At 43.6% G+C, this 17835-nt stretch overlaps 1 protein-coding gene across 2 annotated transcripts; it reads right to left on the reverse strand.

Moving 5' to 3' along the window:
* Nucleotides 1–561: 561 nt before the first annotated feature.
* On the reverse strand, nucleotides 562–15861 carry LOC132391108 (inosine-uridine preferring nucleoside hydrolase-like). 2 transcript variants are annotated; one of them, XM_059963879.1, is made up of 6 exons: nucleotides 15666–15860; nucleotides 15390–15580; nucleotides 12175–12354; nucleotides 9845–9956; nucleotides 5469–5605; nucleotides 568–1977 (listed from the first exon to the last, which is right to left on the reverse strand). In XM_059963879.1, exons 2-6 carry the CDS (start codon nucleotides 15570–15572, stop codon nucleotides 1630–1632), a joined length of 960 nt encoding a protein of 319 aa, XP_059819862.1. In that variant the 5' UTR covers nucleotides 15573–15580; nucleotides 15666–15860; the 3' UTR covers nucleotides 568–1629. The 2 variants fall into 2 exon arrangements, with proteins under 2 accessions (XP_059819864.1, XP_059819862.1); XM_059963881.1 differs by having other exon boundaries at nucleotides 562–1965; nucleotides 15390–15861.
* Nucleotides 15862–17835: the final 1974 nt, after the last annotated feature.

Consider the following 17835-nt stretch of genomic DNA (forward strand, 5'->3'; position numbering starts at 1 on the left):
ATTCTCGTTATCAGTAAATTAGCATTCCTGCTAGTTAACAAAAAAGAAGAAACCCTCTTTACACTCACCCTATCTATACCCCTCAATTTTGTATACCTCTATAAGATCTCCTGTCCTTCTCCTGCACTCCAGGGAATAAGGTTCCAACCTATTTACGTTTGCCCAATAACTCGGATCCTGAAGTCCCTGCAACATCCTTGTAATATTTTCTCTGCATTCTTTCAAACTTATCAACATGTCTTTTGTCGACAGGTGACCAGAGCTGTGTACAATATTCCAAGTTCAGCCTCAGCAGTGTCTTATACAACTTCAATATAACAACTCTTGCACCTAGTGCCCTGATGTATGAAGGCTAAATGTGCCGAGAGCTCTCTCTGCCTGTGATGGCCCTTTCAAGGAACGATGTTTATGTACTCCCAGGTCCCTTTGTTTCTCTGCACACCTAGTGTGGAATCAGGCTACTTTCTCCATTGGGCCTGTGCTGACCATCAATCGCCCATTCTCTCTACTCCTACCCTAATTTCATGGTTTTTTTCTGTTCTCTCATAAACCACCTGGATTGCACCACTCAAGCGTAAAGATTAGTTAAGATTCATTTATTACATGTTCATCAAAGCATCGAAATATACAGTAAGAAAAGGCAGTTTGTGTCAGCAACCAGCATAGTTCATGAATTCTGCTGGGGCAGCCAGCTATTGTCTCCATGCTCCTGGCACCAATGTAGCATCCCCACAATTTACTAGGCCCAGCCAGTTCACCTTGGAACGTGGGAGGAAACCAGAGCTTGCGGAGGAAATCCACAGGGTCAAGGAGAGCTTGTGCAAACTCCTTACAGACAGCAGCAGGAATTGAACTCCGGAACAATCATAGGTACTGTTCTAACTGCTACACTCTCCAGCATACTAGTGGAAGTTTACAGTATGCAAGTTTAAACCACTAGCCCACACAACTTTGGGATGTGGAAGAAAGGCCACACGGTCAGAGGGCCAAACATGCAAACCTCACCCAGACAGCCCTCAAGGTCAGGAATGAAGCTGGATCTCCGGTGCTATGGTGCAGTGGTTGGAACAGCTGCACTAGAAGTTATTTGGAAAGTTAACAAGAAAGCTTTGAAGGCACCTTTGAATCTTCTGCTTTGTTTCCTCAGCAATCTCTTTCTGAGATAGACACTTGGAGTAAGGTACCCGACTGACATGCCTGGCCCTGCTGACTGGTGTTAATTGAGTGTGATAAGGGGTTTCAGGGCTGGGGAGAGTCATCTGGAAGAGGATGTTGGAGGATTTTTCAAAGATGTTACTTTGCATTCTAAATGTACTTTTGACATGTACTAGATAGGCCAAAGGGCCTGCTTCTGTGCTGTGCTTTTCTATGATAACAAAATTCTGATAATAAAATATACTTTGAACGTTAGAACCTGACTAGAATTCTAAGCAAGGACAGAGTCAAATTTGGTGGTGGCGCAACAGTCAATGGGGGAGGAGAAACAACTTGGACGGGTTACAAAGAAATTGAGGTGGATTGAGACTTCCCAGTCCATTCAGGAGGAAACAAGAAAGCCAATGGCAGAGAAGTAAGCACTTTGCTAAGTCAGTAAGAGACTACGTTGCTAATGTTGCTTTTAAAGGATGCTCATTTTGTAGCAGACATTATAAGCTGCTTAATCTTCTCCATATCACATTTTGTTGCAATGAAAGCTCGATTTTGTTTTCTCATTATGTTTTGTTTATCCAGGACCATCATCCCTCTGGTCAGTGACCCCTGTAACTCCACACTCACTCCAACCTCGGTGTGTTCAGTAACAACACTCTCATCTATCGCTGTAGCCATTGCAAAACAATCACAGGTGATAAAGCCAGGTGAAATATATAACAGTCCCTCTTCCTGCTTGGCCTTGGCAAATTTTTCACAGTGTGCCGTTATCTTCTTCAGGAAGGAAGCCTTCTCCGTGCCTTGATTTACCCACTCCTGAAAAAATGCCTGGCAATCAACAGAGAAAACTATCGTTCCACCCCAATCGTTCAATGGGAACCAAAACCCAAAAATAAGGTGTCACAGTTTTTTTTTTATAAACACACAGGACACTGCAATGTGTTGAAATCTTTCTTTAAGTGATGAGATGAATGTGCAAATGTGAAAAAGAAAAAAAACACTAATGGTTTGGAAAATACAGACATACTAATGGGCAGGATGTTAGGGCATAAATAAGATGAATGCATACAGTCCATTTGCCAAGGTGGCAAATAACATCAAACGTAGAATCAGGAGTAGATTATCTGGCCCATTGAGCCTGCTCTGCCATTCAATACAATCATGGCTGTTCTAGCCTAGGACTCAGCTCCATCTACATGCTTCCCCCCCCCCCCCCACAACCCTTAATTCCCCTACTATGTAAAAATATATTTAACTCTGTCTTAAATATACTTGATGAGGTAACCTCTACTCCTTTCTTGGGCAGGGATTCCAGATCCACTACTCTCTGGGAAGAACAGCTTCTCCTCATTTCCGTCCTAAACACCCTCCAAATCTCGAGGCTGTTTCCTGCCTCCAAATCTCTGGCCAATTTCCTGCCTCCAAATCTCTGGCCAATTTCCTGCCTCCGTGGTCTCAACCCCTTTCATAATTATAAATGTTTCTACAAGATCCCCTTCTCATTCTTTCTGAATTCCACTGAGTCTCGTCCCAGGCACCTCAATCCCTGACATGAACACCGCAGATGTAACATGCAACCAGGGGTCCCATTTGCAGCCACAGAAGATTTGGTACGTCACCAAAGACTCTCACAGCTGCACTGTGGAGAGAGCTCTGGCTGGCTGCATTACCACCTCATGTGGATGCTCCAACCCACAGGATCACCAAGAGGGGCAAGAGTAACCAGAAATTTGGGAAATGAATGTTCATGCCATCAGGTTGGAGGCTACCCAGACTGTCTATAAGGTGTTGCTCCTCAAACCTGAGTATGGCCTCATCACGACAATAGAGGAGGCCATGGAATAACATACTGGAATGGGAATGGGAATGGGAAGTGGGATTGAAGTGGGTGACCAACGGGAGATCCCACTATTTTTGGGAGTAGGTGCTCTGTGAAGTGGTCTCCCAAACTATATCGGGTCTCACCGACATACAGGAGTCTAGAACAAGAGGGCACGACTTCAGGATTGAAGGACGTCCGTTTAGAGCAGAGATGCGGAGAAATTACTTTCATCAGAGGGTGGTAAATCTGTGGAATTTGTTGCCACGAGCGGCTGTGGAGGCTAAGTCATTGGGTGAATTTAAGGCAAAGATAGATAGTTTCTTGAATAACCAGGGCATCAAAGGGAATGGGTGAAAGCAGGGGAGTGGAGATTACTGGAAGAATTGGATCAGCCCATGATTGAATGGCAGAGCAGATTGGATGGGCTGAATGGCCTACTTCTGCTCCTATATCTTATGATCTTATGGTATAGGCCACACCAGGAGCACTGATGACACCAACGGACTCACAGATGAAGTGTCGCCTCACTGACTGTTTGGGTCCCTGAATGGTAGTGAAGGAGGAGGCGCAAGGACAGATGTGGCACTTGTTGGAGGAGCAATACCTTATATTCCATCTGGGTAGCCTCCAACCTGATGGCATGAACATTGATTTCTTGAAATTTTAGTAATCGAACCCCCTCCCCCTTCCACCATTCCCCAATTCCTGTTTTCTTCTTTCATCTTATCTCCTTTGTTGTGTATCATCTCCCTCTGGTGGTCGTCCCCCCTCCCTTTCTACCATGGCCTTCTGTCCTCTATCAGATTCCTCTTTCTCCTGCTCTTTATCTCTTCCACCAATTAACTTCTCAGCTCTTTACTTCACCCCTCCCCCTCTCCCAGTTTCACCTATCACCTACCACCTTGTGCTTCCTCTCCCATGCCCCACTTACACACTCTGACTTCTCGACTCTTTCTTCCAGTCCTGATGAAAGGTCTCGGCCTGAAATGTCGACTGTATTCTTTTCCACAGATGCTGCCTGGCCTGTGGAGTTCCTCCAGTATTTTGTGTGTATTATTTGTGCATCTATAACCTTTTCATTGCAATGGAGTTTGGGTTTCAACAGTTGTCAGTTTAGAACTAAAAACTAGAGCCAAGTCCTTCAGATCTGAAGAAAGTAAATATTTTTATATGCTGGAAATTTGTAGGCTAAAACACAAGGAGCCTCAGCCTTTGCTGTGTCCAGTTAGCTTAGTCATGTTTCATTAATTAGGATTAATTAGGAACTGAATTAGGATCTCAGATAGATCATCCATTGTGCACCTCATTGGGTTGATTTAATTTATTAAAATTGACAATTAACTAATACTGGTCATGTTATATTTATGTGCCAGGTTAATTGGTAATTTAGATTGCAATATCGACCCTGAGCTTCTGACTGCCTGCTACTTCTATATTCCCCTCCCACTCTGACCTATCTATATCATGGTTTTGTACTCCATCACGTCAAAGCCCAAAGCAACACACACAAAATGCTGGAAGCACCATGGAACCGAACAAGCAGTCGACATTTCAGGCCTAGACTTTTCTTCAGGACTCAATGCAAACCCAAGGAACAATACCTCATTTTCTGGTAGGGCATCTCGCAGCCTTCCAGACTCAATATTAACATCTCCAACTACTGGTTGTTGGCACATGGCCTAGTGGATAAGGTATTGGATTAGTAATCTGAAGGTCACTGGTTCGAGCCTCAACTGAGGCAGCATGTTTATGTCCTTGAGCAAGGCACTTAACAACACATTGCTCTGCGACAACACCGGTGCCAAGCTGCTTGGGTCCTAGTGCCCTTCCCTTGGACAACATCGGTGACGTGGAGAAGGGAAGGCTTGCAGCTTGGGCAACTGCCCGTCTCCCATACAACCCTGCCCAGGCCTGCGCCCCGGAAACCTTCCAAGGTGCAAAACCATGGTCTCACAAGACTAATGGATGCCTATTATTAACTACAGGTAATTCTAATTTCTTTCTGTCTGATTCAGAACTGACTATTTTAGCTCAATTTTTCTCTCTTTATTAGATGGTCTGCTGGTCAGGTCCCACAGTCCAGCTAATGGCAACAATAACACAGGAAAAAAAAATCAACTCTCTCTAAATACCACTTCAACCAATTTGGTTTCACCCTAGATATTCCCTTTATCCGCCCTATTCCTTCCCACTCTACTACTGAAAAATAACTTGTTTTAGCTTTCCTAGTCCTGACAAAAGATCTTAGAACTGAAATATTAACTCTTTCTCTTTCAACTGATGCGGAGTGTTTCCAGCATTTTTGGCTTTTATTTTGGGTTAACTTCAAATCTGAGATTGATAGTCATTGTTAATCAAAAGTATCAAGGGATAAGAGGAAAAGGTGGGTAATAAGCAAGTTATACTGAATGGTAGAAAAGGATTGAACCCAGTGTTTAAACCCAGTGTGTGTTTGCTCCCATTTTGTTTTTGTTTGGGCACATTTTCAATGGCTTACCCAAGGCAGAGGATGGTGAAGGCAATATTCCCAAGTGATGATGTGGGTGGGGCACATAAAATGATTCAAGACGGTATAAGCTGCTTCGGGATCAGCCGCAAAGTTAAATTCAGCACACATTGTCGCATTCCCTCTGCCTGAAAAAGAAATTCAATCCATCACATCTTTAAAGATCCTTTAACCCAAACACCTTTAGCAGTCTGGTGGAAGTATATCTTTATCACTTACTGGAAAATATAGATCACCTCCTCAATTCAGATGTGGCTTTGCTTTAAACGCTTAGAAGAATACCCTCACAGTCTCAGTGGGCTGCTCAGCGCAATCCTCGCTGATCTGATGCAAACAATGGGCTTCACTGTATGTTTTGACGGAAATACTTCTTAAAGATTAGCTTTGTCACATGGACATCAAAACATAGAGAAATGCGTCATTTGCATCAAATCGAATCAACGAAGATAATGCTCACAGCATTCACAACATTCCACCATCAACAAAACCTGCCCACAACTTATTAACCCTTACCATAAGCCTTTGGACTGTGACAGCAAGCCTAAACCTCCCAAGGAAACAGGGAGAGCATACAAACTCCTTTTAGACAGTGGTGAGAATTGAACCACGATCTTACATGCTAAATAGCACCACGCTAACCGCTAGCTCCACGTACAAACGACAAATAAAGCGAGCGCATCATTGGAGCCTCCCTGCCCTCTATTGTGGACCTGGACTCTTCCAGGTTGAAGAAGAGGGCGGGGAACATCATAAAGGACTCCTTCCATCCTGCGCACAGACTGTTTGAACTGCTTCCGTCTGGTAGGCGCTTCAGATCCCTCCAGACTAAGACTAATAAGCACTGGAGAAGTTTTTTCCCTACTGCGGTCACTTTGCTGAACAGTTAACTGCCGGTTAACTGTCGGCTAACTATTACTTGGATTGCACTACCTGTATGTATAATCTATATTTTCATTTATATTTATCATTTTATTGTTATGAGCAGAGAAACAACATCTGCCGGAAGTAAATTCCTTGTATGTGCACAGATACTTGGAGATTAAAGTCTGATTCTGATCTTTTAAATCTTTCAGTATTTCTGAATGTACTTTGATGAAGCAAGCACTGTGTAAAGATTTACTGTTACCGAGTTCAGTTTAGATTTCACCTTGTGTTGACAAGCTCAGCCAGGGCACTGATTATGACCAACGGGAGTGAAAACTCTGATGTCGTACGGATTTTGAATTTGAAGCTAAAGGACCCAACTCAGAAGCAAAAGCAGACAGTAAGAATTTCTACAAATATATTAAATGTAAGACAGTAGGTAAACTGGGGAAGCCTAGTAATTTCTAAGGTAAGGACATGTTCAGCACAACTTTGAAGGGCCAAATGGCCTGTATTGTACTGTAGGTTTTTTATGTTTCTATGTAAACATTAGGATTGGGAAATTAATAATAGGGAACAGAAAAAAGGCAGGCATTCTAAATCATTATTTTGGATCAGTCGTCATAGTAGAAGCACCAAAAAGTTCTAATAATAATAGATAATCAAGGGGCAACAGGGAAGGAGAAATTTAAAATAATCTTTATCATAACAGGAAAGTACTGACAAAGTAATGTGTCTAAGCAGGAGTTAGAACATAGAAATCTACAGCACATTACAGGCCTTTCAGCCCACAATGTTGTGCTAACCATGTAATCTACTCTAGAAATTGCCTAGAATTTCCCTACCACATAGCCCTAAGTTCCATGTACCTGTCCAGGAGTCTCTTAAAAGACCCTATTGTATCCACCTCTACCACCTTCGCTGGCAATGCATTCTACACACCCACCACTCTGTGTGAAAAACTTGCCTCTGGCATCCCCTCTGTACCTACTTCCAAGCACTTTAAAACTATGGCCCCTTGTGTTAGCTATTTCAGTCCTGGGAAAAAGCCTCCGCCTATCCATACGATCAATGCCTCTCATCATCTTATTTATACACCTCTGTCAAGTCCCCTCTCATCATCCATCGCTCCAAGGAGAAAAGGTCAATTTCATTCAATTTATTTTCATAAGGCATTCTCTCCAATCCAGGCAACATCCTTGTAAATCTCCTCTGCACTCTTTCTTATCCATAAACCTTTTGAGTTCCCTACCTTTCTTATGCCACAGACCCTACTATTAACCAAAGAGGTCCATGGATCCCAGGTTAGGAACATCAGGTCTAAAGACTGGTAGATCCCCTGGACTTGATGGCCGGCATGCTGTGAGCTTTAAGTGGCTGCAAACATAATAGATTAACCTGATGGTATGAACATCGATTTCTCTAACTTCCTGTAATTTAACTGCCCTCCCTTTTTTCATTTTCCTTTCTGGTTGCCCCCTTACCCTTTCTCTTCTCCTTACTTGGCCACCTATTTCCTCCGATTCCTCTCCTCCTTTTCTTTCTTCCATAGTCCACTGTCCTAGTAGATTCTTTCCCCTTTTTCAGCCTTTCACCCCTTCAACCTATTCCCTCCCAGCTTCTTACTTCAGCCTTTCGTGCCCCCCAACCACCCCCCTTCCCACTTACCTGGTCTCACCTGTCACCTGCCATCTTGTACTCTACCCCTCCTCCTCCTTATTCTGGCTTCTGTCCCCTTCCTTTCCAGTCCTGAGAAAGGGTCTTGACCCAAAGTATTAACTGTTTATACCCCACCATGGATTTGCCTGATTTGCTGTGTTCCTCCCGTACTTTGGGTGTGTAGCTCAAGATCCTGTTGGTAGAAAGCGGGGAGGGGGGAATGTTAAAGTGGGGTAGAAGTTGAGATGTTTCTGATATGGGAGAATGTCAAATGAGGGAATATATGTAGGAGTTGGTCATTTAAAACTGAGGTGCACAGGAACTTCATCTTACGGAGGGTGGTAAATCTGTGAAATAGTTCCTTGACACTCAGTCGGTGGAGATATTTTAAAAAGAAGTAGATAAACCTTAGAAAGATCATGGAATTGAAGTCTTAGATAGCTGGTGCCTGGGGCAGGTCAGCCATGATCCTATAGAATGATGGGGTAGGACTGAGGGGCTGAATGGCCTACTGCTGCTCCTCTTTTCTGTCTTTTCCCCCTCTCACATGCCTGCCCTTTCTGGATTCTGCTGCCTCTTAAAACTTTTTTCTGATTCTTCCAGTTCTGATATAATGTCATCAGTTTACTCTATTTCTCTCTCCTTGGACTGAACATTGAATGTAGAACATATACAGTACAGCACGGTACAGGCCCTTCAGCCCTCAATGTGATGCCAATCCTTTAACCTACTGCAAGATCAATCTAATCCTACCCCCCCCCCCCCACATTGTTTTGTCATCCATATGCCTATAAAAAATCTCTTACATGTCCATATTGTATTCACCTCGACTGACATCCCTGGCATCACACTTCACTCACCCTTGTTCTCTGTATGATATCCCACTATACTTTCTTTCAGTTACCTTAAAATTATGTCCTCTCACATTAGGCTGTGGGAAAGTTGCTGGCAGTCCACTCAACCTATCATCTTATACACCTCCATCAAGGCATCTCTCATCCTCTTCGGTTCAAAGAGAAAAGCCCAAGCTCACTCAACTTATCCTCATAAAACATGCCCTCTTAACCAGCCATCATCCTGCTAAATCTCCTCTGCACTCTCTCTAAAGTTTCCACATTCTTCCTAAAATGAGGCAAACAGAACTGAACACAATACTCCAAGCATGGTCTAACCAAACTTTTATAGAGCTGCAACATTACCTCAGGGTTCTTAAAGTCAACCCCCTGACTACTGAAGGCCAGCAAGCCATACCCCTTCTGAATCATCCTATCAACTTGTGCGGCAACTCGAGAGATCTATGCACATAGACTCCAAGATTCCTCTGTTCCTCCATTATGTTACAAATCCTGCCACTTGCCCTACACTCTTCCAAATTTGAACTTCAAAAATGAATCATTTCACACTTTTCCAGGTTGAAATCCATCAGCCCAGATCCGCATCCTATCAAAGTCTCATTGTGACCTATAACAACTCAAGCTGGGCATTCTTCCTGCATATTCAATTTTTAATTTAAGTTCCCAGCATCAGTAGTTGTTTTTATGATATAGAAACAGAATTGTCACATGGCAAAATTAGGACATTCAGTCGATGAAGACCAATATAATTTTCAAAGGCCAATGAATCTGGGCAAATTCACATAAGCACAAGAATAAAGAAATTGTTGGGCTTGATTACCATTTACACTGTCAGCTTACAGTGATTTGTAAAACAACCTGCCTAGGCTAAAAGGAAATAAATACCCTTGTGTGGCTATCATCTAAAATACATGAATTTCAGATAACATCTGGTCAGATTCAGCTCTGCCGCAGTGAAATAGAATGCTGTATACAAAATGTAAAGCATACTTTCCATATTTCCCCCCATGATGTACAAATGTTTTAACTTCGATAGGAATGTGGGATCCATTTTAGAAGCCAGGGCAACATTTGTCAGGGGTCCAATTGCCACAAGAGATACCTGCAGGTTAATAAATAGGTGTTTAGTTCAGACAATGAGATGTTACTGCAAGCTTATAAAATTGTCTAATATAACAGTTATTTTCATTCTCTCATTTAGGTATACATTAAGAATTGGTTTGATACTCAGGAGCTTAAACTGCAGTTTGACGTTCTAACATCTTGCTCTTAATAAATATGATCCCTACATTAGCAGTTAATACCATGCAAAATCTAAATCTAAATTGAAACTCTTCATTTGGACATGTTGATGTTTTGGGTCAAGACACTTCAGTCCACATGCAAAGTCTCTAAAGTTCTATCAGGTTTCACCTTTTTCAGCTCTGTGTCACTTCCACCTATCACTTCCCAGTTTATTACACCATACCCACCTACCCCCACCCCGAATTCACCTAGATCAATTTCTTACCTGCCAGCTCTTGATCAAACTCTTCCCCCCCCCACTTTTCATTACTGGCTCTTTCCCCTTTTCCTTTCCTGTCCTGGTGAATAGTCCTGACTCAAAGCATCAATTGTCCACTTCATCCCACAGATGCTGTCTGACCGGTTGAGTTCCTCCTGTTTGTTTTATTTGCTGTTCTTTGGAGTTTAGAAGAATAAGAGATGGCCTCATTGAAAAGTACAAAATTCTTAGATGGCTCAGCAGCTATGATCCTTCTAAGTTGTGCACATGCACACACATTTTTCAACCAGCGCACAAAGGACATTAATGTGCGCATAAAAAGTTAGTTACCTAAAATAATGTAGTAATTAATAATTATACTTATTGAAAATAATCTTTTAGCTAAATGTTTCTGTTAGTTAACAGAATATGTATGTTATTTTGTTGTTATTCTGTGCAGTTTTATGTCAAATATTTTGTAAACCTACAAAAACTGTGCCATGTGTGCATTCAGTGCGCACGTACTTTAGTCACAGAAAAAAAAATTTGCACAACATAAGATTTTTGCACACACTGACTACTAAAAATTAGAGGGAGCATTGCTCAGCAAGGAAGAGCTGGGGAGGATGTTTCCCCAGGCTTATGAAGTCGGCACTAGGGCTCATGGTCTCAAAGTAAGAGGTAGGCCCCTTTAAGACTGAGGTAAACTTTTAAATGTAGCTTAGCATAAAAACAAGCAAAACCAATACAGATAGAGGTATACAAAATATGCATAATGGACTTGTTGGCTTAAAAAAGGCTATTAATACTCCCAGTGTTTGAGTTCCAGCATTCACAGAGAGATTGAGGGCAACAGAAACTACAAAATTAGTAGGCGAGGTGGAATTGAGATGGCACTCAGTGGTGGCTCCTTCATGTTCAGCTATGAAAACAGCTTAATTTCTACCTTTAATGTCTCTTCTTTTCCTTTTCAGTGTGGGTGAGGCTCTGTTGAAGACCCTGACCTGGGGCTACAGTCAAGACTTCGGTTCTTTGCGGTGCTGGGACCTGCTCCCAGGGGCTCACGACTGGTATCCCGAGGACGCAGCCTAGAGACAAGTGTGCCTTGGGGGTTCTAAGGTTTCACAGCCAGTGGACGGGCTGATTCTAAGCCGACTGAGGCATCACGGGAGAAAACGGAACATCAGCTTTTGGGGGTTCTGTACTTTGTGAATCATGCGCTCTCCCTCATTGGTGGAGGACAGATTGTTGCCGATTTTCCGGGCAGAAACCTTGGGAATAAAAGCACTGCAACAGAATGTTAACACCATAAGTCAGTGAGTTGTTTTGTTATGTCTCCCCTCTCATTATGAAAGGGGACATCTTTTTTCCCTTTTATTAGAGACAGAGAGAAAGTCTGTGGCAGGTCGAGCAGTCAGGTGAACTATGATGGTTTTTTGAACATGTGGGTGGGTGGGGGCGAGTCGTTGCTTTACAGCTGCTTGTTCGTGGGAGGGGGTAATGGATGGTTCTAACACCTTAACTATCACTCATTCTTTGGTCTGTTTTCGTGGATGTCTGCAAAGAACGAGAATTTCAGAATGTATATTGCATACATCTCTCTGATATTAAATGGACCTACTGAACTATTGAATTAAAAATACAAATTTGGCATGCTCTAAATCAGTGGTTCCCAACCACTTTTATGCCATGGACCCTTACCATTAACTGAGGGGTCTGTGGACCCCAGGTTGGGAACCCCTGATCTAAATGAATGGTGGAAAAGGATATGGAGATTCAACAGAATGGGGTAGAGGGGCTGAATGGCTTGGTCTTGTCTCGAAGTGTAATTTCACACCTGGCCAGCGTACGTGGTTGCAATCCGTATCATGGCATTCACCGCATGCTCAGCTTGTATGTTCTCCAGCCCTGGAGTGTCTGGGTCGGGAACGTCACCCAGACCATCCTTGCCGTGGTACTGCTCCGCAGTGAACCCATCTTTAACAAGCGGGGCAACGGCACCTCGGTACACGGGGATCTGTGTGAATGAGAGAAGAAACTTACAGCTGATTAGCCACAATGATGTCTAACCGGGAGGTCATCAAGACTGTCCTTTACTGAGGGTCAATCGCAACCTCCCAACAGCCTCCCTCCAGCCAGGAACTTCTGGTCTTATCATAAATCCTTGGTACAGAGTCACTTACACAGAAACAAAAAGTGTTTTATTGCCTGATGGTGGAATAGGTATCTGCCCTTCCAGTGACTTTGAGTGAGGGCTTATAAACAAGTTCTCTCTCCTCCTGTTTGTAATGCCCAGCAATCGTCACCAAACTCCAATTAGACCAGTTTATGAAAGTTACAGAAGAAAAACTGATGAGATTTCCAAAAAAAAATCAAGAATTTCAGCAGGATTCACACGAGGCTGCAGAGGGCAGTATACACAGTCCAGTCCATCAGGGGCTTTGCCCTCCCCAACGAAGAGAGCACCTACAGGAGGTGGCATCTACCAACAGCCAAAGTTAATGTTACAGCTCAACAAAACTCTGGCTTGACCACACTTGAAGAATTTTGTTCAGTTTTTATTACCTCATTACAGGGAGGATGTGGAAGCTTTAGAGGGAGAGCACAGGAGATTTACTAGGATGCTGCCAGGATTAGAGATTATGTCTTTTGAGGAAAGATTGAGCGAGGGCTTTGGAATGAAGAAGGATGAAAGGTGTCTTGATGAAGGTGTACATGATAAGAGGCAATAACAGAGTAGACAGCCAGCACCTTTTTTCCAGGGCAGCAATGGCTAATTTTGGAATGCATAATTTTAAGGTGATTGGACGCAAGTATAGGGAGGACATCAGAGGCAGGTGGTGTCCTCAATGCATAGACTTCTGTTTCTGCCTCTATGTGAGAGTCTGTCATTCCACAGCAACTGGATTCAGTCATTTGTCAGCTCATCCGTGACATATAGTGACACGAAGAACGTGCAGATTCTGCACCGTCAGCTCCAGAGGGAAGGGTTCAACCCTGGCTGCTGCTCACGGGTCTATGTGTTATGTGGTTACATCAGTGGCTAAGAAATGCTTTGGCAATCCTCAACCACAATCAGAGTAAGAATCACTTTATTGTCAGTTTGTGAAACATACCAGAATTGACTGTGGTTCAGTGCCAACCATAAACTACTGGGCAATACCACAACAGACAACACAATAGCAACCAACGATTTACAGGACAACAGCGCAAACAGCCATGAGCAATCAACAATCAGCAGAATGGTCGCATATGCAATACTGTGATAGTCATGGAGCACTGCAGCACAGAAACAGACCCTCTGGCCCATCTAGTCTGTGCAAAACTATAATTCTGCCCAGTCCCATTGACCATAGCCTTCCACACCCCTCCCATCCACTTATTTATTGAAACTTCTCTGAAATAGTGCAATTAAACCTGCATCCGCCTCTTCTGCTGGCAGCTCGATCCACATTCACACCACCTTCTAAGTGAAGAAGTTCCCACCCAGGTTCCCCTTTCACTTTTCACCCTTAACCTCTGACCTCTAGTTATTGTCTCACTCAACCTTGTTTTTTTTAAAAAAAAAAGGCTGCTTGCATTTTTACTCTACCTATACCCCTCCCCATTCTGTACACTTCTATCAAGTCTTGGGTGGCGGAGTGGAGATATGACTCCACCAAGGAGGCGCAAGGCACACCCTCCCTCCGCTAGCCCGCTCAGTAATCAAAATTAAATAAATGTGAACACGTGAACAGACTAAATAATTATTAACAGAACAAGGTCAGGAAAGACTATTAAGACTCTTGAATGGACCTCATAAGATAAAGGTGAACTCTCGATCCCTCAACCTACCTCATAATGCCCTTGCACCTTATTTGCCCAACTTCACAGCTCTTCCTCTGAGACTGTAACACTAAATTCTGCGTTGTTATTGTTTCTTCTTGCACTGCCCCAGCGTACATATGCGTGGAAAGGTCTGTCCCTACAGCATGCAAACAAAGCTTCTCACTGTATCTTGGCTCATGCGACAATAATAAATCAATCACCTATTATAAACCACACCACACAGCAGGGTACCTGACCTTTGCAGACCCAACTCTGGTTAAGGGTTCTCTTCCAAACTCAAGAAATTGTGGCAATACCAAGCGGAATTCTAATAATGTCTAAATTATGTTTAAAGCAAGCCAGAGTTATGGAGAAAAAAGTTACTAATTAGAAAAGAAAATGGAAAGCGAAGGAGCGCACGGCAGAAGATGCGCATGCCCAAGACGCGCAAAAATTGTGCTGATAAGTGGTCCTCGATCTTCAAACCTGGCCCATAATTATTATTTTTTTAAAAGACACGCAAGGGTTAACCCTACTTCAAAGGAAGCAGCGAATTATATTTTACAACCCGAGAGCAGTGATGTTGCCACAAGGCTGCAAAAATACTGTCGTCGACTGACAGCGTTTTGAAATTCCCGCAGACCTGGTGTCCACGTCAGTGGCTGGATGGCAAATGGGTATAACAACAATTACCATTTAGAAATTATGTTACCTCTAATTGTCTTTTCAATCAGTACATGGTGCGGGGGTGGGGGTGTCTCTGATCTGGGAGGAATAGATACTTGAATACATGTAAATAAGCACCAGGACTCATCTTGTTTTCCTTTAAAAGGAAATAACTCCTTTATTAATCAATGATCATTTCTGCTCCATGGCACGCCGGAGAATTTTTGTTTAATAATTACTGTCAATTTGGGCAAACGCCATCCAAAAGGTTCTCACCCCTCTGCTATTTTTTTCTCCCCAGTTTGTAAAATCCACACATAAAGAAGTCTTTGCGAAGAACCTAAATCAAGAGAAAGCCCACAGATTCTGGAATCCAAGCAACACACACAAAACGCTGGAGGAGCTCAGCAGGCAAGGCAGCATTTATAGAAACAAAGTGCAGTCGTTTCGGGTCGAAAAGACGAAGGGTCTCGACCCGAAATGTCGACTGCACTTTATTCCATAGATGCTGCCGGGCCTACTGAGGTCCTCCAGCATTTTGCGTGTGCTGCGAAGAATTTATCCCTTTTCGTCACTCACCTCTGACCTGTGGCAAACTTTAAGCACTCGGAGCACGTTCCTGCACACATTGTCAATTGTGGTGTTTCCGTGACAGCACGTTATACCCAGGATTTGTACATGAGGGGTTGCGAGAGCCATCATAATGGCCTGGGCGTCGTCCACGCCACAGTCGACGTCGACGAGCAGCAACTTCTTTGCCATTTTTGAATCTGAGAAGAAAAAACACAGCAGCTGCGCGTTTGACGAAACTGCTCCAAGTGGCGTTGAATTTCGCGAATTTGCAAGTTTACCGACTTCCTAGTACAGTATTTGCCTCCCAGAGCCCGGAAAGGAACCACGATCACACACGCAGGAAATCCCCGGCAGGCTGTATTGGATCAGGGCTAACGGCGAGAAACCCTGCTCTGATAGCCTTGCCTAATGACGCTGGGGGCATCGGAGTGTTGTAACTGCTGAGACTAATCGGTTGGCGCAGACTGAAGTTGTATCAGAACAGGTCAAAGAACACTACAGCACAGAAACGAGGCTGTCAGTTAAAACTATTAATCAAGATAATGCCATTGAATTGCACCTGGACCATAGTCCTCCATACCCCACCCACCCAATACCTGTCCAAATTTCTCTGAAGTGTTGAAATCACTTCTGCTGGCAGCTCTTTCCACACTCACACCACCCTCCGAGTGAAGTTCCCCCTCATGATCCCCTTAAACAATTCACTCTTCATCCTTAACCCATAACCTGTAGTTCTTGTCTCACCAACCAGTGGAAACCCTCATAAGTTTGTATATCCCAAATCCTCATTCTCCTACACCCCAGGGAATAAAGTCCTAACCTCTTCAACCTGTAACTCAGGGCCTCAGGTCTGGAAAACATCCTTGTAAATTTTCTCTGCACTTTCAATCCCACTGATAACTTTCCTGTAGGTATGTGACCAGAACTGCCACAATACTCCAAATTAGGCCTCCCCAAGGGTTGCTATCTGGAGCCAGAGGAGGGAACGGAGGCAGATACAATCACTACCTTTAAGAGGTAGTAACAAACAAGATGTTGGAGGAATTCTGTGGGTCAGGCAGCATCTGTGAAGTGAAACGGATAGTTGGTGTTCCCAGTATCGGACTGCTGTAACTGCTGAGACTGATCAGAGTGGTGTCAAGAAAACAACCTCTCCCTCAATGTCGCAAAAACAAAGGAGCTGGTTGTGGACTACAGGAGGAATGGAGACAGGCTAGCCCTGATTGACATCAGTGGATCTGAGGTTGAGAGGGTGAACAGCTTTAAGTTCCTCAGCATAAATATCACCAAGGATCTCACGAGGTCGGTACGTACCGGCTGTATGGTAAAAAAGTCACAACTGCGCCTCTTTCACCTCAGATGGTTGAAGAAGCTTGATATGAACCCCCAAATCCTAAGAAACTTCTACAGGGGTACAACTGAGAGCATCCTGACTGGCTGCATCACTGCCTGGTATGGGAACTGTACTTAACTTAATGGCAGGATTCTGCAGAGAATGGGGCGGACGGCCCAGTGCATCTGTAGTTGTAAACTTCCCACTATTCAGGGCATTTACAAAGACAGGTGTGTAAAAAGGGCCCAAAGGATCACTGGGGACCTGAGTCACCTCAACCACAAACTGTTCCAGTTGGTACCATCAAGAAACAATACTACAGTGTAAAAGCCAGGACCAACAGGCTCCACGATAGCTTTTTCCACCAGGCCATCAGACTGCTTAATTCATGCTGACACAACTGTATTTCTATGTTATATTGACTATCCTGTTGTACATCCTATAAATTACTATACATTGCACATTTAGAAGGAGATGTAAAGATTTTTACACCTCAGGTGTGTGAAGGACATAATTAATAAATTCAATTCAATTCAGGATTCAGAGTCAAGCTGCCAGTGAAGGAGTGGAGCTTTGAGGCTTTGGCTCGAGAAGTTTTGGCAGGTTTGGTAATTGGATTGTGCAATCAAGTCAATCAAGATTTGTATAGGTCAGACTCAGCAGAAAGCAGCTGACTGGGAAATGGAAAATTGAAAAGCTCAAACAAATAAAAAGAGGGGTAGCTCAAGCAGAAAGGCCAGTGAAGGAGTGGAGCTTTGAGGCTTTGGCTCGAGAGGCTTCAGCGAGAAGGGGCAGAGGATGAGTTTGCTCCCAGTGAGGTAAGGACAGGTAAGTTTCTTTAATTAATTTAATTAACTTAGGAGTTGGTATTGGAGGCAGTAGATAGGGCAGTCCAGTGTATGATGTGGGAAGTCGGGGACAGCACAATTGTCTCTGATGACTACACCTGCAAAAGGAGCATCCAGCTGCAGCTCCTGACAAACTGAGTTAGGGAACTGGAGCTGGATGAACTTCGGATCATTCAGGAGGCGGAGGCAGTAATAGATCGGAGTATCAGGGAGACAGTCACCCCTAAAAGTCAGGAGACAGGTAACTGGGTGACTGTCAGGAGAGGGAAGG

Source organism: Hypanus sabinus, chromosome 3 (assembly GCF_030144855.1).
Source record: "Hypanus sabinus isolate sHypSab1 chromosome 3, sHypSab1.hap1, whole genome shotgun sequence".
NCBI classification, from domain to species: domain Eukaryota; kingdom Metazoa; phylum Chordata; class Chondrichthyes; order Myliobatiformes; family Dasyatidae; genus Hypanus; species Hypanus sabinus.